We start from the raw sequence: 26,426 nt of genomic DNA on the forward strand, positions 1-26,426 counted from the left end.
GGACTCTCGATAGATGACTGCCACACCCCCTCCCCGCCTTCCCACCCTCGGCTGCTGTGCGTAACGGAAACCTGGCGGACACATGGCCTCAAGAATTGGAGCAGAGGCTTCGTCCAGCCAAGTTTCCGTAATACATGCCAGGTCTGCGCGCCCATCCAAGATCATATCATGGATGAGCGAGGTTTTCTGAGCCACAGACCTGGCATTACATAACAGCAGTCGAAGGTCGGTAGGAACCTTGAGTCCCCCAGTTTTCGTCTGGTTCTGAGCAGACCCGGAACATGGGATGGATATAATGCATCTGTCCCGTGTTCCCCTATTCTGGCGTGGTCTGCTAGCAGCACCCTTCCGGCGCCTGCCGCCCAAACTTCCTATAACTTGGCCCCCCACCTCCCTCTCCAGCTTGCACATGCCTCTATCTTTATCTGCTTATCAGCAGGCCACCCACCCTAATAAAATTCGTCCGGAGACCCGCCTCCGTACCCTATAGCAGCAGTATTTACCAATTTAAAACAAATTGGCAACAACAGTTGGCAACAAATTCCAAAGTGTAGGAGCCACGATAGAAAAGGCTCTAGACCTTGTCCTCACCAACCTCGCCTCTTTTACTGGAGGTATAAGACGTGAGCTTATATATATATATATGTTTATATATAGTAATCTGCAAGTTGTGCTGAATTTAGAAGTTTTTGAAATAGCTGAGAGATAGTATTTTAAGAATTTAGTTGAAGGGCACACTGTTATTTTTGAGCATGAAGCCATCTTTCTTGGTACAGGTCTGTTCAAACACAAGCCATATTTCATCTACAAGTTATATAAACATTTAACAAAATAAAGATCGGAGCCATACACAGGCATACAGAGGTGCAGTCTACGCATTACAATTATACATACTGAGCCTACTTGAAATGGCTTCTGCAGGATGCCTTAACACTCCTGCTGCTAAATGAGTAGAGCCAGTCCATTTGCAGCTAGGCTGCAAGACAAGAGACGCAGTACATTCCAACACCATACATTTCTAGCTATGGTGGCATGGACAAGGAGAAACCGCAGTTGATGCAAGTAGTATGCGTCTGGCTCTACAAGTTAGAGTAGAAGGAGTAGGAGGGCATTCTCATGCATAGGTTATTTGCAGATTGGTACATTATCTATTGAAATGGCAAATAATGTGGTTTGGCACTTAGAAATTTTGGTTTCTGCTGAACTTTCTGTTGAATAAGAAAAAATCCAGTTTCCCTTCCCCAAGCCAACTTTTTCCAAGGACAAAATGCATGTCCAGAGCTGCATAAAAAAGTGACACTACTTAGAATTAAGTTGCATTGAGTTCAATGTCTTTTCTGCTATATATTTAGATACACAAGTTAGAGAGTCTTTAGGATCCCAAATGAGTCCTGTAAAGAGTAATTACGAGTAAATTAATGACAGCCATCATGTACGCAAAATGCATTCCTCTGTTAGGGGAGATTCACTCAGTAGTGATGCAGGGTAAGGCCTTCTCCACGGTGGGTGCAACGCTGCCCCTCAACAGGCATGTCAGGCACCACCACTGTTGTCATTTTGTCACCAAGTCATGTTACATTTTGGCATTTCATGTTACATTGTATCCCATCCTAGTACTGATATAAATAAAGGACTATACATTTTGGAAAACAAATGTTTTGACATAAGCAATCTGTTTTCCCTGTTAAGGCAGGATGAAAAAATAAGGAGGGCTTAAGATACCTCTTCACCCACCCCTTTGGCCTTTTCAATCACACATGCACACATTTCACTTTGGAAGAGAATGAAGCAGCCTTAAAATTAAAGATGAAGACCTGCCACTGTCACATGCAACTTGGGACTCACCATTAAAAACAAAACAAAAAAACCTCTCATTCTATGGCTTGCCAAACTGAGCTGCTGTCTCTGCAGAAGACACCACTCAGCTGTTTTTTACATCATTCAGCAGGAGATCCTTCATGTGTATGCACACATATTTTCAACATAAGGTGCACCCTAGCGCAGAATCCAAATTTAAAGCTGTATTTACACCTGACAGCCATGTGATAACTGTATTATGTACTCCAATAATTTCTGCAGCAGTTCTTAGCAATTAAGCAAACTGTAGACTCCACTGTGGGCAGTTTAAGCAACACTTCTAATCATCAAATGCAATATATATCCTAGGTGCATGAAGATTCTCTTTAAAATTTATTAGATAAGTGTTTTAAGATTCAGTAAACTAGAAGCCTCAGAAACCACAGTTTCCATCCTGGATATGAAGCGTAAACAAGAGTATAAACAGAGTTATCTGTGCAACAATTTCAAATATCAACAATTTGAGTATGGAGATGACATATGGACACGAAGAAAGAGGTCGGTTCTCAGGACACTGGGGACTTTAAAGGCCCGGGTCTGGCTCCACCCCTTGGCTGCTCTCGCAAGACTGCCCAGGAATGTGGGTGATCTTGCAAGAGCTGAGCCATGGATGGAAGGATTCTAACTCCTCTCTCCCATCGCTGCCTAGGGCGCGCTCCATCCCACAATTAGCGCCCCATGTGGAGGCTCGAGGCTTGGCTTAGAACATAATTTTCTACATAAACTTCAACACCAGCTTGATCTCACAGGTCTAGAAAAGATGCAACCCAATGTGTGTGTTTCTTTCCTTTGAGCACTGAAAGATCAAAGTAAAATATGGTATGTATGTTTACAGTATAAAATTCTCATCTGAAGTTTGAACACAATAGTTTGTATCCAATGGCAGCTGTGCGCTAGTAGAAAGCACTTTTCCCTGCACGAGTTGAGGCATGCACTTTTTGTCTCCCCTCTCTCAAATTATTGCAGCTCTCTGCACCATGTCCCATACTGTTATGGAGGGTCACTTTGCCTCAAGAGCAGCTTTTCAGAGAGCACAAGGGAAACACAGTAGGTGGGGGGGAGTGATATAGACAAGGCAGGGCACCTGATTTTCATTAAAGTGGATGTACTTTACACTAGTGCAGCCTTTTCCAACCTTTGGGTCCCCAGATGTTGTGGAACTACAACTCCCATCAGCCCCAGCCAGCATGGCCAAAGGTCAGGAATTATGGGAACTGGTAGTCCAGCAACATCTGGGGACCCAAAGGCTAGGAAAGGCTGCACTAGCGTAAAGCCACCATTGGATGCAAACTTATGTTGACCAGCGCAGCCACTATGGATACAGAAGATAAGAAATATATTATAAGACGATACCTGAAGTGAGGAAACCTATAAAAAGTTATTTACTTGTGTGTTTATTATTAGCTCTACCAAATTTCACATATAAAAATATGAAGGTCTTCTGCTAGGAAATTTGCTCCCAAAGATGAAATGCAATATATATCCTAGGTGCATGAAGATTCTCTTTAGAATTTATTAGATAAGTGTTTTAAGATTCAGTAAATGAGAAGCTTCTCCCCTTCAAAATGTAACAAAATGGTACCTTGTTATTGGAATTCCAACAGAGCAGTGAAGGCATTCCCAGAATTCCAGAAACAGGACTGTGTGTGTTTAGGAACAGACTTTTCATCTACAAGGAAAAAAGTCTCTCTTGCTACAGAATTGGCAGCAATTCCACTGCATTTTCTCTGTTCAGCTCACCCAGTTGCTGGTTTTTCAAGGAACAGCCATTACAGATTCAAAAGCAAAGTGTTTCCTGATATTTAGAACACAGGAAAGACATATGTTGTCAAGCATTTAAGTAACTGCAGACCCTTTTAGTTGCATTCTAAAAACTAAACTAATTAAAATTAAATTAATGAAGTCTAATTCACATAAGCAAAATATTGCTCAAGTATTTTGCAAGTATACACATGGATAGAGCGTGACCTACGGATAATATATGGTATAATGCACACAGACATTTTAAATTCTTGTTAAATTATTCACAGGTGAATATCTCTGAAATACATAAACCCAAATGTAATTACTTCCCACCCCCTTTACACTCATGTAAACACTGGAAAATGGTTCTAATTGATGCAAAGAGTCATCACTTCAGATTACCTTATAAACATTAACTCAAACCCAGGGCTTGGAAAAAGTTACTTTTTTGAACTACAACTCCCATAAGCCCCAGCCAGCAGGGCCACTGGATTGGGCTGATGGGAGTTGTAGTTCAAAAAAGTAACTTTTTCAAGCTCTGATTCTCAAACTTCAGCTTAAAAGCATTACCCAACAGTGACACTGCTTCCAAAATTAAAGTGGAAAGTCCTCCATCTACTCATTAAGTGTTACTACACTGATAAAGGAAGCCACAGACCTGAACAGATTGGTTCATGACAGATGCTACTGGAGGTCGTCGATTCATAGGGTCGCCACAAGTCGTAATTGACTTGAAGGCACATAACAACAACAAACATTGATCACAAAAAGAGAGATGAACATAAAGTAGAAAAAATCTTCCTATTTCTATGAGCAAGCATATACAAGTTTTGTATTTCAATGAGCAGTTTTATTGATTGCTCAAGACTGGAGATTTCTTTGTTCTTTGACAAAATTGATAAAATTTTGAATTAAAAGCTAGCTAGGCACAGGGGTTGCTTAGCAGCCTATATTTATTTAGTGTGCAACCTTTAGGAGATAGCAGGCTAGAGAGGGAGGAGCATGCCTCAATGGTATTGACTGGTCAGGTCTGGTCCAATTGGATTTTTAGGACAGCATCAGTCTTGCTAGGAGACCAGGAAAGACTGAGTGAGAACTATCCACAAGGTCTCTTCTTTTCACTAGTACAAAACTCTAACTATGATTAAGTGTACATAGTGTTCGGAATCTGGAAACTGTCCCCTTGCTTCACAGCAGTCTTGCCAAGCTGATCTCAGTAAAGAAAAGCAGGTGCTGGAAGGAAGAGAACCAAGATGCATACAATAAAACAGGCTGTATGTATTCAGTGTACTGAAAGTACCAAATCCAGATCAGTATCATGCATGCAGGCAGTAAAATGTGCAAACTATGAGAATAGGAATGACAGTGCATGCAATACTCAAAACATGGCAGAAGCTGTCTAACATACATTCAACCACCCTGAACACACATATTCTAGAACTTCTGTAGAGTTCAAACAACTTCCACCATATTTCAAATATGGCATCCATGTTCATTCCTATTTATACTGTTTGCTTGTTTTCACAATATCATTGTATTTATTTAATATAAGTATCAGTATTCATATCAGGGCTCCTGCTGGAAGGAAGGGCAAGTTATAAATCAAATAATAAATAAAATAAAATAAAATAAATAGTGTGTTTTATTGTATTTTAGTTTATTACATCTTAGTTTTACCCTCCCCTCTTCCTTTTGCAAAGTTTTTGGGGAATACCCTTTCTCCTTTGTGTTTCAGAAGGGCCCTCTGTCCTTGCATTGGACCCCTTAAGGCTTATTGTTCTGGGAGAATTTAGTGTTCAGGCAAAGAACCCCAACCTAAAGCAGTTCAGGCCTTCCTATTCACCATAACCTTATGAGATGATAGTAACATGACCACAAGTGACACCTTTTTAATGGGCAGATCTTTACTAGTAAAGATTCAGGCAATTACTGCCTAGAAATGTCACAGGTGTGATAGATTTGTTAAGGCTGATTCACCTTCTGTGACTGCCCCCCAGGCTCCTTCTGGGAGGAAGGGCGGGATATCAGACAAACAAGAGTACATACATACATGCATAAAGGATCCCGTTAGTTTCCCAAACTGTGATGGCCTTTTTCACTGACTTCCACTGCTGCTTAATATGTAGTCTTGCAAGCCTGTAGAACAATCCACTCATCACTACAATAGGCTTAGCAGTTCCTAACTTATTACATCACACAAACATATCATGCAGCCCCCAATTTACAAGGAGGCTGGAAATTTTGGAGCAGCCTTGGCTAACATGGTACTCTCCAGATGTTTTGAACTATGACTCAGCACAATCATGCTAGCTGACAGGAGTTGTGTTCCAAACCATCTGGATGGTACCACATCAGCCAAGGCTGCTTCAGAGTCTCAGAGGTAACTATTATAGTGCCAGTGCCTCTGATGAAAAGCAGTGCTAAATCCAATCTAACACATGGTGGCAAAGGGAACTTAGTCTACCGTCATGTCCACAGAGGAAACAGCTGCAGCACTAGGGGACTGAAGAAGACCTGCCCTGGGAGTGAGTATCTGAGCATCTGGGTGCTTGCTGCCCGCTCCATTCCATCTTAATTCTATTGTAACAGATTTCAGACACTTTGTCGATAGAATTGCTCAGATTTTTATTAACCTAAATGCAACTATTATGACAGAAATTTCTTAAGTAGCCTTTTACTGTGACTGCTTGAATGTTTAGTCTGTGTCCGCTCTGTATGCTGACAAGGTGCTGGGAAAGGTAACACCTGAGTAGATTGTGCTCTTGGCTTTTGGTGCAGTTGACTTGGGGTAGTGTGGTGATCTAGCCAGGATCAACAAATGATGTGGCTAAAAGAGAATTATGAAATACCTTACTTTGGGAAGGGGCAAGATGCCAGCTTTTTATAGAAAGAAGGTGGTTATCTAGCTCAGTGGTTCCCAAACTTTTTTCCCCACGGCAGACCTGAAAATTGCTGAGGGCCTTGGAGGACCACTTAACTATTGTTCTGTCTGTTGTAGCAATTGTAATGCACTGTGCTAGATGTAGTATGATTTTTAATTGTATTTTTTACAGACACACCATGGACGACATCAATGAAGTTTGCATACCACAGTTAGGGACCCTCTGATCTTATTAAAAACATAAGCACATACACCCCAGTAACATAAGGACACTCTCCAGCTACTGCCTAGTCTCCCAGTTGCCTTTTCTAGGCAAGGTGATATAGCAGGTGGCCTTTTCATCAGAGCTCCAGGCATTCCTGGATGAAGCAAGTTTATTTATTTATTTATTGCACTTGTATACCGCCCCATAGCCGAAGCTCTCTGGGCGGTTTACAGCAATCAAAAACATTAAAACAAATATACAATTTAACACACATATTTTAAAAACAATTTAAAACACAATTTTAAAATTTAAAACAATATAAAAACAATTTAAAAGACAGGGAAATATCAGTTTTGGAAATCTCAAATGCTATTAACAAACTTAAACCAAATAAAACACCAGGTCTAGATGGTTATAGTGGTGCTTTCTATAAAAAATACAAAGATTTATTAACCCCTCTCTTACAGAAACTCTTTACAGATATTCAAAGGGGTGGCCAAATCCCGAATTCTTGGAAAGCCACATGTATTATTGTTCTGCCTAAACCAGGCAAGGATGAGGAATCAGTCAAGTCTTACAGACCGATATCCCTTATAAATGTAGATGCTAAACTGTTCACTAATATTCTTGCAGATCATTTAGCCAACTTAGCCCCAAATTATATTCACCCTGACCAAGCTGGATTCATTTGCTTAGTCTGCAGGATACTGAAAGCAATCTTCCACACTAAAAGTCAAATGCCCTTGGCGTCATTAGATGCCACCAAGGCCTTTGATAAAGTGGAGTGGAATTTCTTATTTACTGTACTAGAACACATGAAGTTTGGTCCTATTTTCCTTCAGGTTTTGAGATCACTATATAAGGGCACTTCTGCTTGCATTAGGGTAATAGTAGAGATTCCAAACACTTTTACATAAACAAAGGTACAAAACAAGGTTGCCCTCTTTTGCCTATTTTATTTGCCTTTGCACTTGAACTTCTTGCAAATGCAATAAGACACAACCCCCTAATAAAAGGGGTTACAGTAAATGGTCAGACCCATTTGCTCAATCTTTTTGCCGATGACATAGCTCTGATGTTGTCTAACCCAGAGGAAGCAATTCCAGCATTAATGAAAGAAATCCAGACCTATGGGAAAGTAGCAGGTTTTCAAAAATCAGAACCTTTATGCTTTAATATGCCTCCAGAATTGACCCAAAAATTACAAGAAATCTCCAAACTGAAGATATGCTCCAAGTCATTCAAATATCTTGGAGTGGTGATCCCAAAAAGCTATCAAAATTAATGCAATTAAATTTTACTCCCATAATTAAGGAAATAATATGTATGCGAAAAGAATGGTCCCAATTCTCCTTCTCATGGCTGGGCCGAATTGTGGCAATAAAAATGTCTATTTTACCTAAATTAAACTTTTTATTTCAATCCATTCCAATACTGAATTTGTCCTAAAGACAAATTAACTTGGCAACAAATTATTAAGAAGTTTATTCACCAAGGTAAAAAGCCCAGATTAATCAAAAATACTCTTTATAGGTCCCCCAAGAAAGGTGGTCTGGGCATACGTAACCTGCAACTTTATCATGATGCATCTCACCTAAAAAGCACAATACCTCTACTGCAGGAATTTACAAACAAATCTTGGATTGGCATGGAAAGAGTGGGTACTTCTTTTCAAGAATCCAGGTCTCCCATTTGTGATTCATATGAAGAAAAAATTAGATGCTATAACTAACCCATTTTTGAAAAATAATTTAACAATTTGGAAAAACTGGCAGTCAAAATTAACCCCCCCCCCGATTTCGCCTTTGACCCCTATTCTACATCATCCCATGTTTTATGAAAGGAATAAATTTCAGCAATTCAAAGATTGGGAAAAGACGGATCTTTACCGCATTAGAGACTTTTACATAGGTAGCCATCCCAAAACACCTGACCAACTAAAATCTCAACTCAAGGAAATTAAAACATCCTGGTTTCAACTTCATCAAATTCACCATTTCATCACTATGCCAATTATCATCCAGCAAGTGACAAGACTAATCCCCTTTGAATCTTTCCCTGCTCAACCTTGGTGAAATGGCAAGGGGGCGTTATCAAAAATATATGGCATATTACTAGAGATAACAGTAGGTTCCTCTATAAACCATAAAGCCCCTTGGGACAAAGACCTTAGTCAAAACATCAGTGAATCTGACTAGAATAGTATTTGGACTAGAGCAACTTTCAAATCTGTTTCTTCTAGGATCCGTGAAAATGCACTGACGCCGATTTTCAGATGGTACCTCACTCCCCACACCCTACATAGAATCAATAACAAGCTCTCCCCCTTGTGTTGGAGAACCAAGTCTTTAGACTTGGTCAGAGATACACTAAAAACCCTGACAAACTGTGCCTGGGAAGCAGGGGGTAGGGGAACGACTATTATTTGTTGGTTCTTCTTTACTCCTAAGAAGCTTTCGAGAGAGTAAATCACAATGTCCTGCTCACAGAATTCTATATTGAACCCTTCTTTCAAATCACATGAACTTAGGGATTTGTCATAATCGATATACAAAACACTCAACAGCAGCTGTAATAAAGCAAGACCAAAAGAGCTCATCCAAATACACACACACACGAAAGGAGAGAAACATACAGTAGGACCCCGCTTTACAACGCTTCGCTTAACAGAGTTCTGCTAATGCAGCAGTTGTCAATTGCAGAAAGGCCCCGCTCTTACAGCACTTGTTCTGCTTTTACTGTGTTTTTTTTTGCCGTTGGGCGCCATTTTGGTCAATGTTAGTCAATGGGTTCCACTATACAGCGGTTTTTGCTTTACATTGGGGGTCCGGAACGTAACCTGTTGTATGAGTGGGGCCCTACTGTAATTACTAAAAAACAGATATCCCTTTGGCTTGTACAATGTCCCTGTTATACACACTTGGACCTCTGCAGGCTTATAGAAAGCAGAAGACTGAAGAACCAATCAGATAAATAGGAAAACAAGCCACAACACAAAAAGGGAAGAAGGGGGTGGAAAGGAGCGGAATGGGGGTAATATAACAAAACTCTCATGTACTGTAGTTTTGTTCTAACTTGGCTGCTAACACTGCAGGTGAAGCACTTAATTTAAATCTTACAGTCAATCCAGTACTTGTTGCAGCTTTGAAAGATCTCCATCTTCATTCCTTCCATTCAGGAAAGAATCCGGTAGAAAATACAACAATACTGCATCATTGTAACTCCACACGCAACACTATACGATACTATCATGCAACACACCATTGATGGATTTGGGCCAGCTGTGATGTTCTGCACTTGTATGTTAAAATGTTGTATGCACTTGTATTGTTATATATGGCGAGTCAGTATGTTAGAATGAATTAGGTAAGTGGTGAGTAATGGGAGAAGGAAATGAGTGGAGGAATATTCACTTGTTACTCTGTACCCGGGTACAAGCCACTCTTAAAACAGAATCTACTGGGGTATTCACACATTACTCTGTTCCCAGGTACAAGCCGCTCTTGAGAAAGAATCTACTTGGGTATTCACACGTTACTCTGCACCAGGTAGAGGTCCCCTGTACCTGGGTTCAGCTGCTCTTGAGAAAGAGTCTACACATGGTGATTTGAAAAATCACCATGTGTACCAATCCCCTGAAGAAAGAGGTCTTTTGTTCACATGTTGACTCCCTCTGCAAGCTGTCCACATGGAGCTGATGGTGAGCAATTCGTTTTCCTCCCTGGAGAGAGCCTGGGGCTTTGTTTTAGCAGCAGCAGCTGCTGCCAATCAGAAATGAGCTCAAGGAGCTGTCAGTTGCTGGAGCCATGGAGGGGAAAAGAGGGATAATGCTAAAATGGAGGCAAGGGAAAGAAAGAGGGAAAGGAGACCAGCCAGAAGCAGAGCTTCTGTGTGCTGGCAATGAGTGAGCTTAAAGGAAAGAGACCAAAAAGGGTGAGGAGCTTTGGAATTTTTAAAAGTCTACTCAGAAATAAGTCCCATTGAGTCCAGTGGGGTTTACCCTCAGGTAAGGGGTTAGCAGTACCTAAACATGTGAGACACTCTGTCATGGAAGCTAGAACTGGGAATGGACTGTCTAAATGGTTAATACTAAAAATTTCAATTTGTTTTACCAACTTAAATGGAGATCTTGTGGTCTCAGACAAGTGAAAATTGCTGTTCTGAGAGAAAGCAAAAGGAGGCAGGGAATCAGAAACGAAGGGGAGATAAGGGGCGGCAGCTTCTGAGGGCTCATACTGTAATTCCAAAAATGTATACTCAGAAGTAAGTCCCACTTCCTTCAATGGAGCTTGCTCACAGGTAAGTGGAGTTAGGATTGCCTAAAAAAGAGTGATCCCTGTCAGGGAAGCTAGAGTTAGTCATGGGCTGTCTCAACTGTTAGTCGTTCTTTTAAAAAAATTAAGTTTGGTTTACATTCATAGTGCAATCCTAACCATGCCTACTCAAAAGTAAATCCCATTCAGTTCAGTGGGATGTACTCTCAGGTAAGAAGGCTTAAGATTCTAGCCCCACAGAAGAAACAGCGGGGCAGAGAAAGGGAAGAGAGTTTGTCTATGTGTCTGCTCACAGTACAGTCCTAGCCATGTTTATTCAGAAGTATAAGTCCCAGGTAAGTGGAGTTGAGATAGGATTGTGGCATCTCTTCAAGGTGAATGTAGGAAGAGGTGAAAGGACGATAAAGAGGTAATGAAGAGAGAAAAGGCCGGTGGGGGGCCCTAAGACTCTGAAGCAGAACTTTTCAGACAAGTGAAAATTGCTATCTTGAGAGAAGGTGGAAGGATGTATCAATAATCTAGCAAAGGGGGTGAGGAGAAAGACTTAGGAATCTGTTATAGTGCAGTCCTAACTATGTTTATTCAGAAATAAGTTCCACTGAGTTTAATGGGGGTTACTCCTGAAGTGAAAGTGAACATAGAATTACAGCCTTTAACATCTAAATTCAATTCTTTCCTTTAAATGCTAGGTGATTTATCAATAAATATTATAAAATGTATAATAAATCTGTTAACTGTTCAATGTGTCATGATTCAACTCTTGTTGTTTGCTATGGAGTAACATAGCTACTCTTCAGGATTGTGCCACAAATAGATTCCAAAAAGTCTGCTTTAAACTTGCTCCAAACCTCTGTGGCATATGATGAGTAATAGCTGCAGTCACAACTGCAATAATAAAATAAACTGGCTAGCTAACACATTACTCAGAAATGATAGTTATCAATAAATAATACAAATTTTGGGTAATAGTTTCTTGTGTCTTAACAATATAATCTGAAGAGGGTTTACTTAAAAGTAACTTTCACTGTTCAATGGAACTGTTTTAAATTTTCAAATTGTGTTTTAAATTGTTTTTAAAAGATGTGTTTTTAAATTGGTATATTTGTTTTAATGTTTTTAGTTACTGTAAACCACCCAGAGCTTTGGCTATGGGGCGGTATATAAGTACAATAAATAAATAAGTAAATAATGCCTTATTCCCTTTATGTCTCATCTTTCCTACAAAGAGCTCAATGTGGCATATATAGTCCTGCACCTCCCCAATATATCCTCAGAATAGCTCTATGAAGTAGTTTAGGCTAAGAAGGTGACTGCACACTACAATACCTCTATAAATCACAATATAAATTACCCACTATACTTTTCTTTCTTGGTCTTTTAAAACCTATTGAAATCAATGGTAATGTAAATTCCGTTGTGTGCTTTATATTTCTTCCTAAAGCTCGAGAAAGAGAAATATAGCCAGGACTCCTCCAATAATTTGACAGCATAGGTCAGCAATGACACATGGGGGGGGCAGAATGGCAGTGGCATTGGGATGGCAAGGTTGGGGGTACTTTGGTGGAATGCAGCACTAGCCTGCAGGTCTGTGCCCATCTGCTGCAGGATGGTGGTGACACCAGCCCTGAACTGGAAGGCACCTTGCCCCATCCCCATTCAGTGATTGGCAATGCTGCAATTACTGAGACAGCACTGCTGTTGCAGAGTCTGGGATCTACCCTGTGTTTTACTAGAACCCCAAGAACTACCACCTACAGCCAGCTGCAAAAGACATACGTCTAGTATGAAAGAGCATAGTGCATCAGCAGCAAGTTGCTGAGCACAGGGTTATCAGAACTGAAATGAGCTCACAGTGTTTCCACACATAGATCTATTGCTAGCTTCCAAAAGTACTCTTAATTTCAGTTGCCAAATTTCAAATGATGTGTCCTTTTATTGCTGTTAAATAACTAGAAGCCAGAAGTTCTTGCCAATTGACTACAAATCTCCCACGGATTTACCAATAGATTACAGTCTACCTTCTGGCCACCCCTGCACTTAATCAGTGTATCGGCACAGGCCTACCTTACAGTGTTGTTGTAGCATGGTTCAAAGGAGTGCTTGCAAGAATGAACTACAATGGCAGAGGTAAGACTCTTCAAAACGTTGCCGAAGGCATTCTCAAAAAAGCAATGTCACCTTTCTACTGTGTATCCAGAAACTGAGAAGAAAACAATTGTGGATCTGCTCATCTCAGTGCAGCTCTCACCTGCGTCAAGTGTCATGCATCAAAATTGGAAACACCTGATGGTCAAACACATGATAATGGCTGCCTCCATTAGAAACTGCCGCTGGAACCAACTGCACCACATGGTTTTATGGTAACACAAGCCTGCTCTGTAGGATTGTAATCCTCTACACCAGGATGGTTAGACTTCAGGTTTTTGGCATTGGTTTTTTATTATACAGCCATAAGAATGGCTGTATACTACAGCCAGCATGGGTTTTTCGCATCCACAATGTTACATTGAAAATAACCCCCATGCTTCCCATAAGCTCATTTCAAAACAAAACCTTAGACCTGAACTCAGTTGCTTAACAACCCTCTAAATTTTCATAGCAATACGCAAAACAGTCAGAGAGAATCAAGAGTTCAAAGTGTAAAAGAGAGAGAGAAAAAACCAGACCCCTTTTGGACTTTTTTTCTGTCAGAGTTCTCATAATTTGTTGAAATTAATTAAAAAGCAGGAATGTACACAGAGTACCTGTAATCCTATTACTGACCTTGCCCCATACTCTGACCTTCATCTTCTGCAGTTTAAAAGTTTAAAAAAAGCCTGGCTGACTTTTAATTAATTTAAGAAATTTAGCAATGAACTCAATGATAAGGCTGGGCATGCTCAGTAAGAACCAACTTTCAGTATTCTAAAAGCCAGACTCACAGCTGCTTCACTTGCCTAATCAGTGGGCCACACCCACACCAGACCATTATTTCACTTTAGACAGTCATGGCTTCCCCCAAAGAATGCTGGGAAGTGTAGTTTGTGAAGGGTGCTGAGAGTTGTTAGGAGACTCCTATTCCCGACAGAGCTCCGGTGGCCAGAGTGGTTTATCAGTCAGCCACTCTGACTGAAGCTCTGTGATAAGGGACGGAGGGAGGGCTTTTCATATTTTCATTGTGAAACAGGAATCTGAAATCCCCACTTATCGACTTCCGGGAAGGGTGACTTAGCCTGTGCCTGCTTTTGAGACGGGCTCCTGCCTCAAAAGAAGCTTATTCAGATATATCAGTCAGTTTTTTCTTTTTTTTTGACTGATTAAACTTCTCCCGGGTAGGGAGAAACGAAGAGATTAACCTCAAAGCCTATTTTTGTTGGGACGACCAGATCTCATTAATTTATGGGACGAGGTCCAGCCGACGAAGGTGGGACGGATTTTCAACAGCAAGCTCTATCTGATAAAGCGAACGTTCACCTTATCTTCTAAGAGAGAACGCACTAACAGGCAAGCACCCTTCTTTCTATATTTTTCTTTTACTTGACTTAAATTGTTGCTGTTTAAAAGAGATTTGCCAGATTGATCGGTTTTTGACATCTCACTGGGGAGCCATAACTTCTCTCTGCTACGCACTAATTAATAGCTTATCTCTGTTTTTGTTGCAAAAAGCTGTCCTGGATTTGCATTCTAAAGATATACACAGAAGAGGGATTTCTATTCCAGATTTTTATTTTGAAGAATATTATATTGTCTGAGACTACTCTCTTTTTGGTCTATTTTATTTTATTTTATTTTGACGAATCTGTTTTCTGACGACTGCCATTAATTGTTTCGATCCTGGGAACTGCATTTTGTTTACTTAACTATGGAGAGATAAGGCTGTCTGCTCTGTTTATACTGTGATGTCACCAAGTTTGGAGTATTAACCCAATTGTTGCTGAAATAAGAAGTGGTTTTCCTATATTTTTCTTTTAAAATGGCAATTAAGAAAGTGGCTGAGAATCTGGAAATAACTATGTTTCAGAAAATAATGGATGAGATTGAGATAACGAAACAAAACCTGCGACAGGGTTGTAAGGAGCTGAAAATTGAATTGAGTAAAATGACGCAGGAGATTAAAGATATAGGGGTCCCTGTGAGAGAGGTGACCCTGGAAGGGGTCCCTGTGAGAGAGGAGACCCCGGAGATTGGAACAAACGTGGAACAGGAAAAAGATTTGGAGTCTATGGACTTTAGAAATAAAATCTATTGTTTGGAGACACAGGAGATTAAAGACATAGGGGTCCTTGTGAGAGAGGAGACCCTGGAGACTGGAACAGGGGTCCCTGTGAGAGAGGAGACCCTGGAGACTGGAACAGGGGTCCCTGTGAGAGAGGAGACCCCGGAGATTGGAACAAACGTGGAACAGGAAAAAGATTTGGAGTCTATGGACTTTAGAAATAAAATCTATTGTTTGGAACTCAATGTTATCTCTGAAGAAATTAATGAAGATTCTAGAGATAAAGTTATCAATGGCATGGATAATCTTCTGGACTGGAATGATGTGATGGAGCCCAATATAGAGGAAATCTATGGAATTAACTGCAGCCATGTGACAATGGAAAAACTTTCAAGAGATGACCCAGTGTATTTTGAAAAAAAGAACAGAGATATGATTTTACAGCAGTATTTCAGCAACCTATTCAGAATGGATGGCAAGAAAATATTTGGGATAGAGGTAATTCCCATCAGACTCTTACTATATGACTATGGCTTTGACAGCAAGATTATTATGGAATACTGATAATGGAAGATTGGATACTGAAATTACTGGACTTAACAAGACTACTGAAGATGGAAGATGGAAAATGGAACTAATAGGGATAATAGAACAATGGCTACTGAAATTACTGAACCTAACAGATTCTGATGTGATGGATTAATTGAAATGTTTATTTTGACTATGGTTATGACAATAAGATTATCATAATTAGTAATGAGATGGGTTAATCGATATGCTTATCTGGAAAAAAAAAATTGATAGATATATTTCTTAAAGAATTGAAACCTCTCTTTGACTTTTTGTGGAAAGAATAAAGTAATGTTTATGAGATTTGATGATTAAGTAAGATAACTATTGGAGGAAAGTGATTTTATAATATGACTTAAGAGACAGGATTGTTATATATTATAGACTTATAACTGATCTGATCTTTGACAAATGGGAAGTCAATATTTTACTCTTTATTTTTTATTTTTATTTTTATTTTTTTATTTTTTTTGTTTAACTATTTTTGATTTTGTTTTTTGTCTTTGAATGTTTTATGATTTTGTCTTGTATGTTTTATGAAAATTTGAATAAAAATTATTGAAAAAAAAAAAAAAATGAAATCCCCACTTATCTTCTGCAAGTTAACCTGAGATATGTCAATACATTTCAATCTCCTTTCTGCCCACCCGGCATTTAAAGTGCTATCCAAAAGCTAAACATTATGATATAGATCACACTGATGATCCCTTTTTGATACTGAGCTGCAAACATTTCCACTGAAAACCATAGCCCAGAGCTTTCTTGTTTCCCAAACATCTAGGAAAGGCTTTCTAGGAGACAGAGTAAGCAATGTGGTTTTGGTGGGGTGGGTATACTGCAGTGTTGCTGTTATTAACAATAACAGTAGCAGTAGTAATAATAATAATGTTCTTATATTTTTATATTGCTGTGGGAGGACAAATGTGACCCAATAGATAATTTTATATTTAATAAAAAGATAAATAATATATGAACCCCTACCTTGTAGCTCAAACACAGATTTACCACTTCACAGCATCCTCCTATACATGCTAACTTGCAAGTCTCAATGAGCTTCATAGGGCTTACTCTCAGATGAATACGCATCTACAAGCCAATTGCACCTACAACTGCACCTACAAGCCAAGAAGGCCTTATTCAAAAATTTTCAGAACTGGTGAGTGATGCATGCAGGGTAGTAAAATTTCTCTAAAGAATGGTTATTAGGTGTGGGACAAGAATCACTATGCCTTCCTTTGTTCACCGATTTGATATTTTCATTGGCCTATTGTATTGCCCCGGCTGTGGGCTTCCAAATATTTTAGGGTCGGTATCAAGGAGAACAATGAGGCAGACTCACGGTTTACTCACAAAGGAGAAAGCTTTATTGGGTACATATCAGGCATGCCTACCCAGTGGAACAGACTCAAGGTCCCTCGCAGAGAGGCGTTGAGGTCTGAACCCTGAGCTCATGGCATAGGCACCTTTTATAGAGAAAATCTTGGCAAGGCATACACAATGACAGAATGCATCATTAGCTATATCTAACATCAAATCGGCACATCTTGACAGGGTCCATCATTAATCAGACTAGGCATCAAAGCTGCCCTATGCCTAATAGACAATGGCTACTATCTCACTATCTTTGAAGTTTCCCCGTCCCTTGATCTGGGGTGTCAAGGCACCTGATGGATCACCCTATTTACGTGAGAGGACACTGGTCTGGTGCCAAAGCACATCTTGACCTCTCTATGCTACTCTTTCCATGGCGCATGCCCTACTGTTAATCAGCACGTGCAGCCCATCCTTGGCACATGTAGCTCATTAGAGCTAACTGGATCAGTGCCAAGGCTACTGTACATCAAACGGTCCTTTCCCTCCCTACCAGCCTCCTATCCCATGTGCTACCGGTTCTCAGCACATGCAGCTTGTTAGTGGCTATCTAGATGAGCTTCAAAGAGGTGTCCTTGAGGCTCCATCTAGCCTCCTCATAGATAAGGCCCAGCTGAGGGACATTGACTGTTCCGCAACCTCATCTTCTAACAAACTAGTTCTCTGGCAGGTGTCCAAGCTACAGAAGACAACATTATGAGCTTAACTATTAAATCTTACCCTCCTAAAGGCACTTATACATATAAAAGCAGTAAGGCAGCCTTGCATAATGGTTATAGCAATCACATACACCTATCCATTCAGCTTCAAGATCCTTCTTGAACACTCATCACTAACCTGACCCCCGTGTATATGTCTGTGCCCCAATGTGCAACAGCCCCCCATGGAGCCTTAAACTGGTAAATATCAAGTTTATCCATCATCAACAAATGAACTGCAGTTCCCTAAAAATAGCAATAACAGAAATCTAGCAGGAATTCTCCAACAACCGTTATTCTCCACAAAACCACATTCCAGAATGTCTATATTGAAGATTTTTCTGTTTAAGAGGGGAGAAAAGGTCAGCCTCAGCTTTTGCAATCAAGATTACTTCTCATTTTCTGAGCTCAACATCCAATATTTGCAAACTTAATGTTCTACTACCACATCAACACAGACTTCCTCCCACATAATAATCTTTTAAAGAGGCAGTTATATTACAACACACAACCTGCTAGAAATCCATTAAAATTGTACTTGCAAACAGAAATTACTGAAAATGTAAGAAATAAAGACAAAACATTTCATGTTCAAAATGTAACTGAATTACAAACATTAATCCTCACAAAACCAAGGTCCCCAAGTCCTATCATATTTGCTTCATTTCTCTTGCTTGCACACCACCTCTTTCCCCTGAAATTGTCATCCTTTCTTCAGTCATTTTTTAAAACGAAGACCCCAGATAACACATCGGTACAATTCAGTGCTTGCGTTGTCCTTCTGTTTTTCAAACCCAACTAAGATTTAATTTCTGTGATAGGCAAAGGGCTTTTCAGAGCTCCTGTGGCTCTGATCAGAAGCTTCCGATTTGCAGGTTCAGCGCATTTTGTTACTTCCTATTGAGCATGGCTGGGAGGTCATTGATGAACTATTTCAGTGGTTCCCAACCTTTATGAGTACAGGACCTCCTTCGCAAGCTCAAAAAATTTCATAACACATCCCCCTCAAGCTAATGGTAATTTTAGCCTCTGTTAATTGAAAAAATGGTACACGGCAAAAATCCCATCTCCAAATATCCTTTTCCATAAAAAGCTCCCTGCAGACAGGGAGGTGTTGCTTTCTTTTCCTAATGCAAATATCCAAACAAATTAGTATCCCCCCCCATAGTCCTGTCTCCCAACACCAGGGGGTTACAGTGTTGGACTAAGATCCAAGTTCAAATCCCCACCCAGCCAGGAAGCCCACAGGGTGACCTTGGACCAGACACAGTCTCTCAGCCTGACCTATCTTACAGGGTTGGTGTAAGGATAAAATGGAAAGCGGGGAGGATCATGTGCACCACCTGGAGGAAAGGTGGGATATAAATGCAATAATAATTATCAGCTGCAGTATGTGGACTCCAGCCTCAGCCAACCTGCTGACCTTTTTTTAAAAATAATAATCAAGAAGCAGCAATGTGGTAGTAGCGGGGATGCTAGATTGTGAAGACAAAAAGGTGGATAGATTGAGGAGGGGGGTTCGTGCTTTTAGGCCTTGGGATGATCATCAGAACTGATGACTTAGCATGCACTTGGGGAATGAGAGTGGAGCAGAAGACAGATCAGCACACGTACGCAAGCAAACATCTGCAGGCGTGCATGCATTTGGGCACATGGGAAGGGGAACTCACCTGCTGCATCATTTTGGAGAGAGAGATTGGGGGGATGGAGTGTAGGTGGAAGAAAGGGGGGACACTGGCACACACAGCCTCAGAGATGGGGCACGAGCAAGTCCTGAGAATCCTCCCTGCTCCTTGGCTACGTAGGCGAGATCTGGGCAGCCTCACAAATAAGAATAATTTTTAAAAGGAGGTAGCAACAAAGCAGGAGCCAAAAAAGGCAGGCAGGCTGACTGCTAGGAAGGTAGGGGGAAAGCAGCCTTTCCCTACAGCCTTGTGTTTTTTTGCTTCACAAAAAGCCGTCTCCTCTCATTCTGAGCAAAGGCATTGTCAACAGTGGCAGTGCGAGGAGACCGGAGATGGCAATAGTAATCTCCTCTTCTTCCTGGTAGTTCCACCCTCGGCCTCTTTCGGTGTCTGCCATGTGTTTTATAGGCAGACACCTGCCCTTGGTGCGCCTGAAAGATGCTCTGGTGCTTCAGTGAAAGTCCTCCCCTCTCGTTTGGGGGAAGGTGTCGCCTGCAGCGGCAGTGGGAAGCAGACAGTGTCCAGGGAATGAAGCCTTTTTAAAATTAATTAATGAATACTTCATTTCTTTACTGTTTGCGGCCCCCAGATTGGGAACCACTGAACTATTTCTTAAAGAGTGTTTCTTAAATGTCCCATAAATGTCAGTTTCTTTCTTCCCATTATTTTACTCTCTTTTCACTTTATAGAGCAGCCTTTCCCAACCAGTGTGCCTCCAGATGTTGTTGGACCACAACTCCCATCTGCCTCAGCCAGCATTGCCAATGGCTGAGGCTGATGGGAGTTGTGGTCCAACAACATCTAGAGGCACACTGGTTGGGAAAGGCTGCTATAGACAGCCACGGTAGCGTAGTGGTTAGAGTGTTGGACTATGACCTGGGAGACCAGTGTTCAAATCCCCACACAGCCATGAAGCTCACTGGGTGACCTTGGGCCAGTCACTGCCTCTCAGCCTCAGAGGAAGGCAATGGTAAACCACCTCTGCATACCGTTTACCATGAAACCCTGTTCAGAGGGTCCCCATAAGTCGAGATCGACTTGAAGGCATTCCATTTCATTTTTTCCCTACTTTATATAGCAAAACTGAAACAAAATTAATGGGAAGAAATCAGTAAAAAGAGCCCGAGGTCCATGGTTACACACAATAAGCCATTGTATGGCTACTGAATGGGGATTAAAGGACAATTTGTTGATTAACATTGAATGGGACCATTACAACAACAACAACAAGTTTATTAAGGTCATAGACCATTACATGACCATTACATGAATAGGTCTATAGAAGAATCCTGGCCATGGGGACTGTTGAATAATACAGCACTATATTAATTGCTGTGCGGAGCCACTGTTTTAATTCCACTTGCACCTAACTTCAGAAAGGCAATGCTTCAGCAGCACTAAAGGACTTTGGGGAAAGTAATCTAATTCTGTCTCCTTTGGCCAGGCCCACTGAGAACCATTTAAGTTTCAGAAATACAAGTACAGCTCTCAGTAATTACACTGGTCATTGCATAATGGCCCATTGTTCCGTTCAGTACCAAAGAGAGAGAAGTTAAGGCTGCAAACCTACATCCAACTTCATTGTTGGTAAAGCCCAACTGATTTAAGTGGAACTTGCTTTTCAGTAAACATGCAAATGATCTGGATACACTTCAGAATAAGAATCCAAGGAACTATGGGGCACATGGTGTCCTTCCATATTTTCCAGCAAGTCTTCACCAACCTGATGCCTTGGACCACAATTCCCATCAGCCTCAGCCTACTGAGGGCTGATTCACACGGGAGCTGAACTTCGTATTAAAGACACAGCTTTTGCCATCGCGATAGATTTGCAAGGTTCACACTTCTATCTTCCAATCCACTGTTTTCCATTCACACTAAACGGCATCCCTCTCAAAAGGTTTAGTATTGCTGTTTCCTTTTGCCCCCACCCTCTAATTTTACATGTGTGCTCCCTCTGGTTGCTCAATTACTGGGCGTGTGCACAAATTCTTCACCTGCGCAGTATTTCAACTACCTCCTGCTCCCAACTGCTTCCAGAAGTTTGGCAGTTGAAAAGAAGTGGGGTCATCTGCCCCCCATTTCTCCGAGGTCCCTTTTTTTCAGAGTAAATTTTCCCCCTTGCCTTGAAAAAACAATCTGCAATCCCCATGACTGTTTGGGCTTCAAGGCTGAAGCAGAGAGAGCGCCTGGGCATGAAATTGACATGACACTGACTAGACCTCCCTCTTCTATTCTAGTAAAACCCTTCCTTCCTTTTTTTTTTTAAATTAGCTAGTGGGAGACAGGTTTTTTGTGTGTGTGTGTGTGCGTGCGTGCGCGCACGCGTGCGAGAGAGACAGACTTTCCCTCCTGTCACATCGCTGGTAATTGGTGGATAGGTTTTGGGGAGATATGGAGGTGGCTCAGGCTACCCGGGAGTTGCTCCTTTCCCCCTCCGATGGGGTGGCGTGCAGCAAACTGGAAGGGAAAAGCAGCGCCTTGCGTGCAGCTGCCCAAGTTGTTAGCCTGGATCATATAAAAGTGATTTAAGCAGAACAAGTTATGCACTCTGGGCTGCCCCATTTCTATTGCGCCAGGGCATAGATGCCGTCTCCACATGCTTCGCGGCCCAACATTCCCTTCCTTCCTGCAGATTGGTGGCACTGTGTGGGAAAGTCGTGGGGGTAGTTCAGCTTCCCTTTTGCAAAGCCTGAGGAAGTTTGGCTGGAAAGAGTTCGAACCGTGCTGAAGTTTAAAAAAGAAAGAAAGAACAGGGAAGAAGGAAGGCAGTTTACTGGGGGGGAGAAGGGACAAGAGAAAGGAGGGCTGCAGCAGTTCAGGAGCAGTCAGTCGGAAATTGCTTGTTAAGCCGACAGAAACAAAATGGAGTTCATGGAGAGTTTAGTGGGCAGAGAAAGGGGAGTATCTGAAAGTGACAATCCACCCCCCAGCAAAAAATATTGGAACAAAGCACCTACATGGAGTAACAATGCCAAGTGGGGACGGTTTTTCCTTCACTTTTCGCATTATCCTCAGATTGGTTTAATGCAGATTTAAAGGAACAAACTTTGTCCTAGCTTCTCTTTGCCTGCACATCATGTGAACCCTGCACATTAAACAGGAATGCAAGTAGCACCAATCTCACAGTAACTCGCAGGGTGAACCAGCCCTGACCAAGGCTGACGGGAGTTGTAGTCCAAAGCATCTGGAGACCACCAGGTTGGCAAAGGCTGTTTTAAAGTGTAACACAAAATGTGGAAAGGTTGGCTTTTGTTTTTTGGTCAAACTATAAGGTCCAGTTACCAAGCCAACAGACGTGCTTCACTTGCAATAACTATTAACCTTGTGCTTTACTGGCATAAACATTCCGAGAGGCTTCAGTAAAATAAGTGACTATAGGGTTTTAGCTTTCGTTTTACGTTAAAGCAGAGGTTTATCCTGAATAGAATCATATTCTGAATAGACTTACTCGTTGTCATACATTTTTGAGATATTGTGTTTACACACACACAGGACAGCAAACAGCCATATTAAATCACAGAATAGAAAATATTTGTTTGTTGTATTTATATCCCAACTTTCCCTCCTAGTAGCTCAAGATGGGGTACACTGTCCTCTGCATTTTATCCTCACAACCACCCTGTGAGGCAAGTTACAGTTGAGAGACAGTATCACAGATTCCCAATCTCAAAATGCACATGTGCCAGGTATTACATTCAGTTGGTGTTGGTTGTGCAAAACTAAATTCAAAGCTGAGCCTACTTAGGGCTGCAGCTTAAAAGAGGTAGATGTAGATTTGTTCATCTGCAGTTCTGCAAATAACTATGTCAGTGTTTGATACACTCATCCTTTAGGAGAGAACAGACCCTGGTAGAGTTTCCTGTTTATTTCAGGTCTGAGTATCTCAGAGACCAGTCCTAGCAATTTGAAAACTAGTCTTGAATAATTGGGCAAGACATTTCTGTTTACCTAGTAATTTGTGTTTGAGGTACTTTACATTGACCTCTGCATAACCCAAGATAGGAATGTGGGCATAGCTATGTACAGATTTAGGACTGTAGGAACTCGTCTTGTGCACATTTTAATAAAAGCGATTTTATCTGTGACCTTGAAATGCTGGCTGTTCTGACTTCTTCCCAGATTTTTTTTTAAATACAGGTATGTGCCGTGGAACTTCAGTTAATGGATACTGCAGGAATGTAGGGTATTTCCAGCTCCAAGAGTTTCCCGCCTCCAGAAGATTTTAGCTGCATAAGCCATCTGACAGCTCTTTATGTCCTTCAGCGAACTCTTTGTGTCACCCCAAATTTTGCCACAACTTCTGCTCCAGGTAAAACCTTCACTTGACAAAGATGACCACTTGAAGAATGTCTGCTTAACAATATGCAACAATAATTTGCCAGCTAAAGAATGAACAAGGATCTCACACATTTAAGCTGTTGCCAGAGCATAATTTAGGACCCTTCAGTTCCATAGAAAGGAGTTCTCGCGAAAAGCAGCAAAAAACTTGTAAAGAAACTAATATATCACGGGAAAGTAGCCAGCTCTCCACCATGCTGGTTTTGCATGTGCCAAACGTTTGTGGGGAGAGCTATAACACTTATAAAACTGCCTTATATCTACTGCTCCATGCAGCACTGTCTACCCTTACTGGAACTAGCTCTGTAGAGTCTTTGACAGAGATCTTTCCTAACACCTGCTGCCCACAGGAGACACCAAGGATAGAACCTGGGATCTTGTGCATAAAGCATGCACTCTATGATCAACTTAGCTCCTTCTGGGGAAGGGAATTCAGTCATGAGCCTCCACCAGTAGCGTGAAGTGGTGTAGTCCATGCATTGATTGATCCCTACGCCAAGTACTTATTTTTTTTCAGCACAGCTGGTGACCACTCATTGCCAGGTAGCCCAAAAGGTTCAGGGAAGAATACTCTTCCCTTCTAGGATTAGACATGATCCTATAACCTCACTAAGAACTTCAATGAACTGAAAAGCCCTCAAGTACAAGTGTTCCTTTAAGGAGCAGAAAGGTTCTTAAGAAAATTAAAATGATATTTCTGTAAGTGAAGAGATGCATTTCACCAATAGCATGCATAGGACCATTTTACTTAAAGAGGATATTATGAAGAATTCAACATCACAGTTACACACTGCCATTTAAGTCAGAACCAAACATTACAGAAGACCTACTGAAAACAACATTATCATGACAAGACAGAGGAACAGACATAACGCTGCCATTTTTGCAGCAGCTACATATCCTGGTCTAATTTGAGCATCAAAGGCTGGGGAGTACTAAATCAGAGATGTATTTTTCTGCATTTTCTCATGGCAATTGTTCCTGGCCACAACTCCTTGCATTTATGGAAAAGTGAAACTTTTCTTAGGTATTCATACGTTGTGCATTTAGTAAATCAAGGTTTTATAAATTTGTGAGGCTTGAAGGGAAAAGAACCTAAATCAGAACATGGAGCTGACCACACTACAAGCAGCATCGACAAGGCAATTTGATCCATTGACTAATCCTGATTGGAATCCAGAGAACTTTGCACCTGTTCTGAATGTTCAGTAAGGCTTAGGGCTTGAATTTGTCAACAGTGAGACATCTTTGCCACAACTGCTCTTGAAACCAAGTGTTGAACAATGTGTTAAACACATTTGGAACAGGGCATTGTCATTTACTGATCAGAGTAAAAAATTGCACTTGGGCATGCCTAATGTAGCTGTTTGGATCCAAGCCATTGAATTAAATCTATCTAGCAGGTATACAAAGCATTCTGTTTCATAACTTGGGAAACAAGTTTTCAACCGTTACTCATAGAATTCCCACAACATGATTATTTGGTTCTTTGCCCCAAATGTCTGCATCCAGCAGGATAATTAATTTGATTTATTACACTTCAGAGTCTTAACATTTTTTTCTACTAGCAAAAACCAAACTATATAAGGTTAATTAGTTTCCCCATCAACAGCCTTTTAACTTTAATCAATCACCTCATTTAAGAAAAGCAACATCGTTGCTGGGAAAAGATAGCTATTAAAAAGAATTACTCCAGGGCAGAGGTAATTGAATCTTAGTCTTTTTGATAGACTGAATCAAACTGACCATTAAATACAGGTCACGTTTTCCTCAAGTATTTTCTTTGTACAGTAGGGCCCCACTCAGGTTCCGTTCCAGCCCCCCGCCAAAAAGCAAAAACCACCGGAAAGTGGGGCCCTACTCAGCTGTAGTGTGCAAGCTCCCAGCCCTACAGCTGATCACGTGCTCAGCTGTAGTGCGGGGAGCTCCAGCAGCCGTGCTCCAGCTGACAGAGATCAGGTGCAGCATGCGAGCTCCCTGCGCTCCAGCTGACAGTGATCAGCTGCAGGGCGGGAGCTCGCGTGCTCCAGCTAATCCCTGTCAGCTATAGGACACGATCAGCTGGAGCACGGGGAGCTTCGCACTCCAGCTAATAGCTGTCAGCTGGAGCGCGGTGGCTGGAGCTCCCCACACTCCAGCTGATCGCCCTGCTGGCACCACCATATTAGCGGAACACCAAAAAGTGGGGTGCCGACAAGCGGGGCCCTATTGTACAAACACTTATGTCATAACACCAAACAGAATAAAAGTTTCATAGCTTTTGCAAAATGTTAATGGGAACAGATCCTACATCACTACCAGCTGCTCTTCTAAAACCACCACCCAGATTTTACTTTTGAAAAGCCCTTCCTCCAGCCAAAAAAACCCTTCTAGTTTCAATTTTTAGCTCAAAAATAGCAGTTTTGGTGGGGTGGAAATATTTTCCCAAGCACACTAAGTAATCACCTTTTTTTAGACTTGTTTGGTGCCATTGCTTCTCTGGGTAGTTGCTATGACATCATGTGTTTTCAACAGTGCTGCTCTATTAATCGTATGGTATTCCAGCCTATCAGCGGGGCCGGGACCAGGCATGACTGGGCCCTTGGGCACCAGCCTGCCTTGGGCCC

The 26,426-nt window shown here is 41.3% G+C and overlaps 1 protein-coding gene across 10 annotated transcripts in view; it reads right to left on the minus strand.

Moving 5' to 3' along the window:
• TBC1D4 (TBC1 domain family member 4) overlaps positions 1-26,426 on the minus strand; it is a 130,396-nt gene that overhangs the window by 69,896 nt on the left and 34,074 nt on the right. The window contains exons 2-3 of one of the 10 annotated variants that reach the window (XM_061629999.1): positions 5,651-5,736; positions 3,440-3,652 (exon numbers count right to left, since the gene is read on the minus strand). The exons of 8 other annotated variants lie outside the window; for them this stretch is intronic. In XM_061629999.1, the coding sequence (XP_061485983.1) occupies positions 3,440-3,526 (87 nt within the window). In that variant the 5' untranslated portion in view covers positions 3,527-3,652; positions 5,651-5,736. Of the gene's footprint in view, positions 1-3,439; positions 3,653-5,650; positions 5,737-26,426 lie in introns of those variants that run through there. One more of the 10 variants, XM_061630004.1, reaches the window with a different exon arrangement.

The sequence above is a fragment of the Rhineura floridana genome, chromosome 5, assembly GCF_030035675.1.
Source record: "Rhineura floridana isolate rRhiFlo1 chromosome 5, rRhiFlo1.hap2, whole genome shotgun sequence".
Classification (NCBI taxonomy): Eukaryota; Metazoa; Chordata; class Lepidosauria; order Squamata; family Rhineuridae; genus Rhineura; species Rhineura floridana.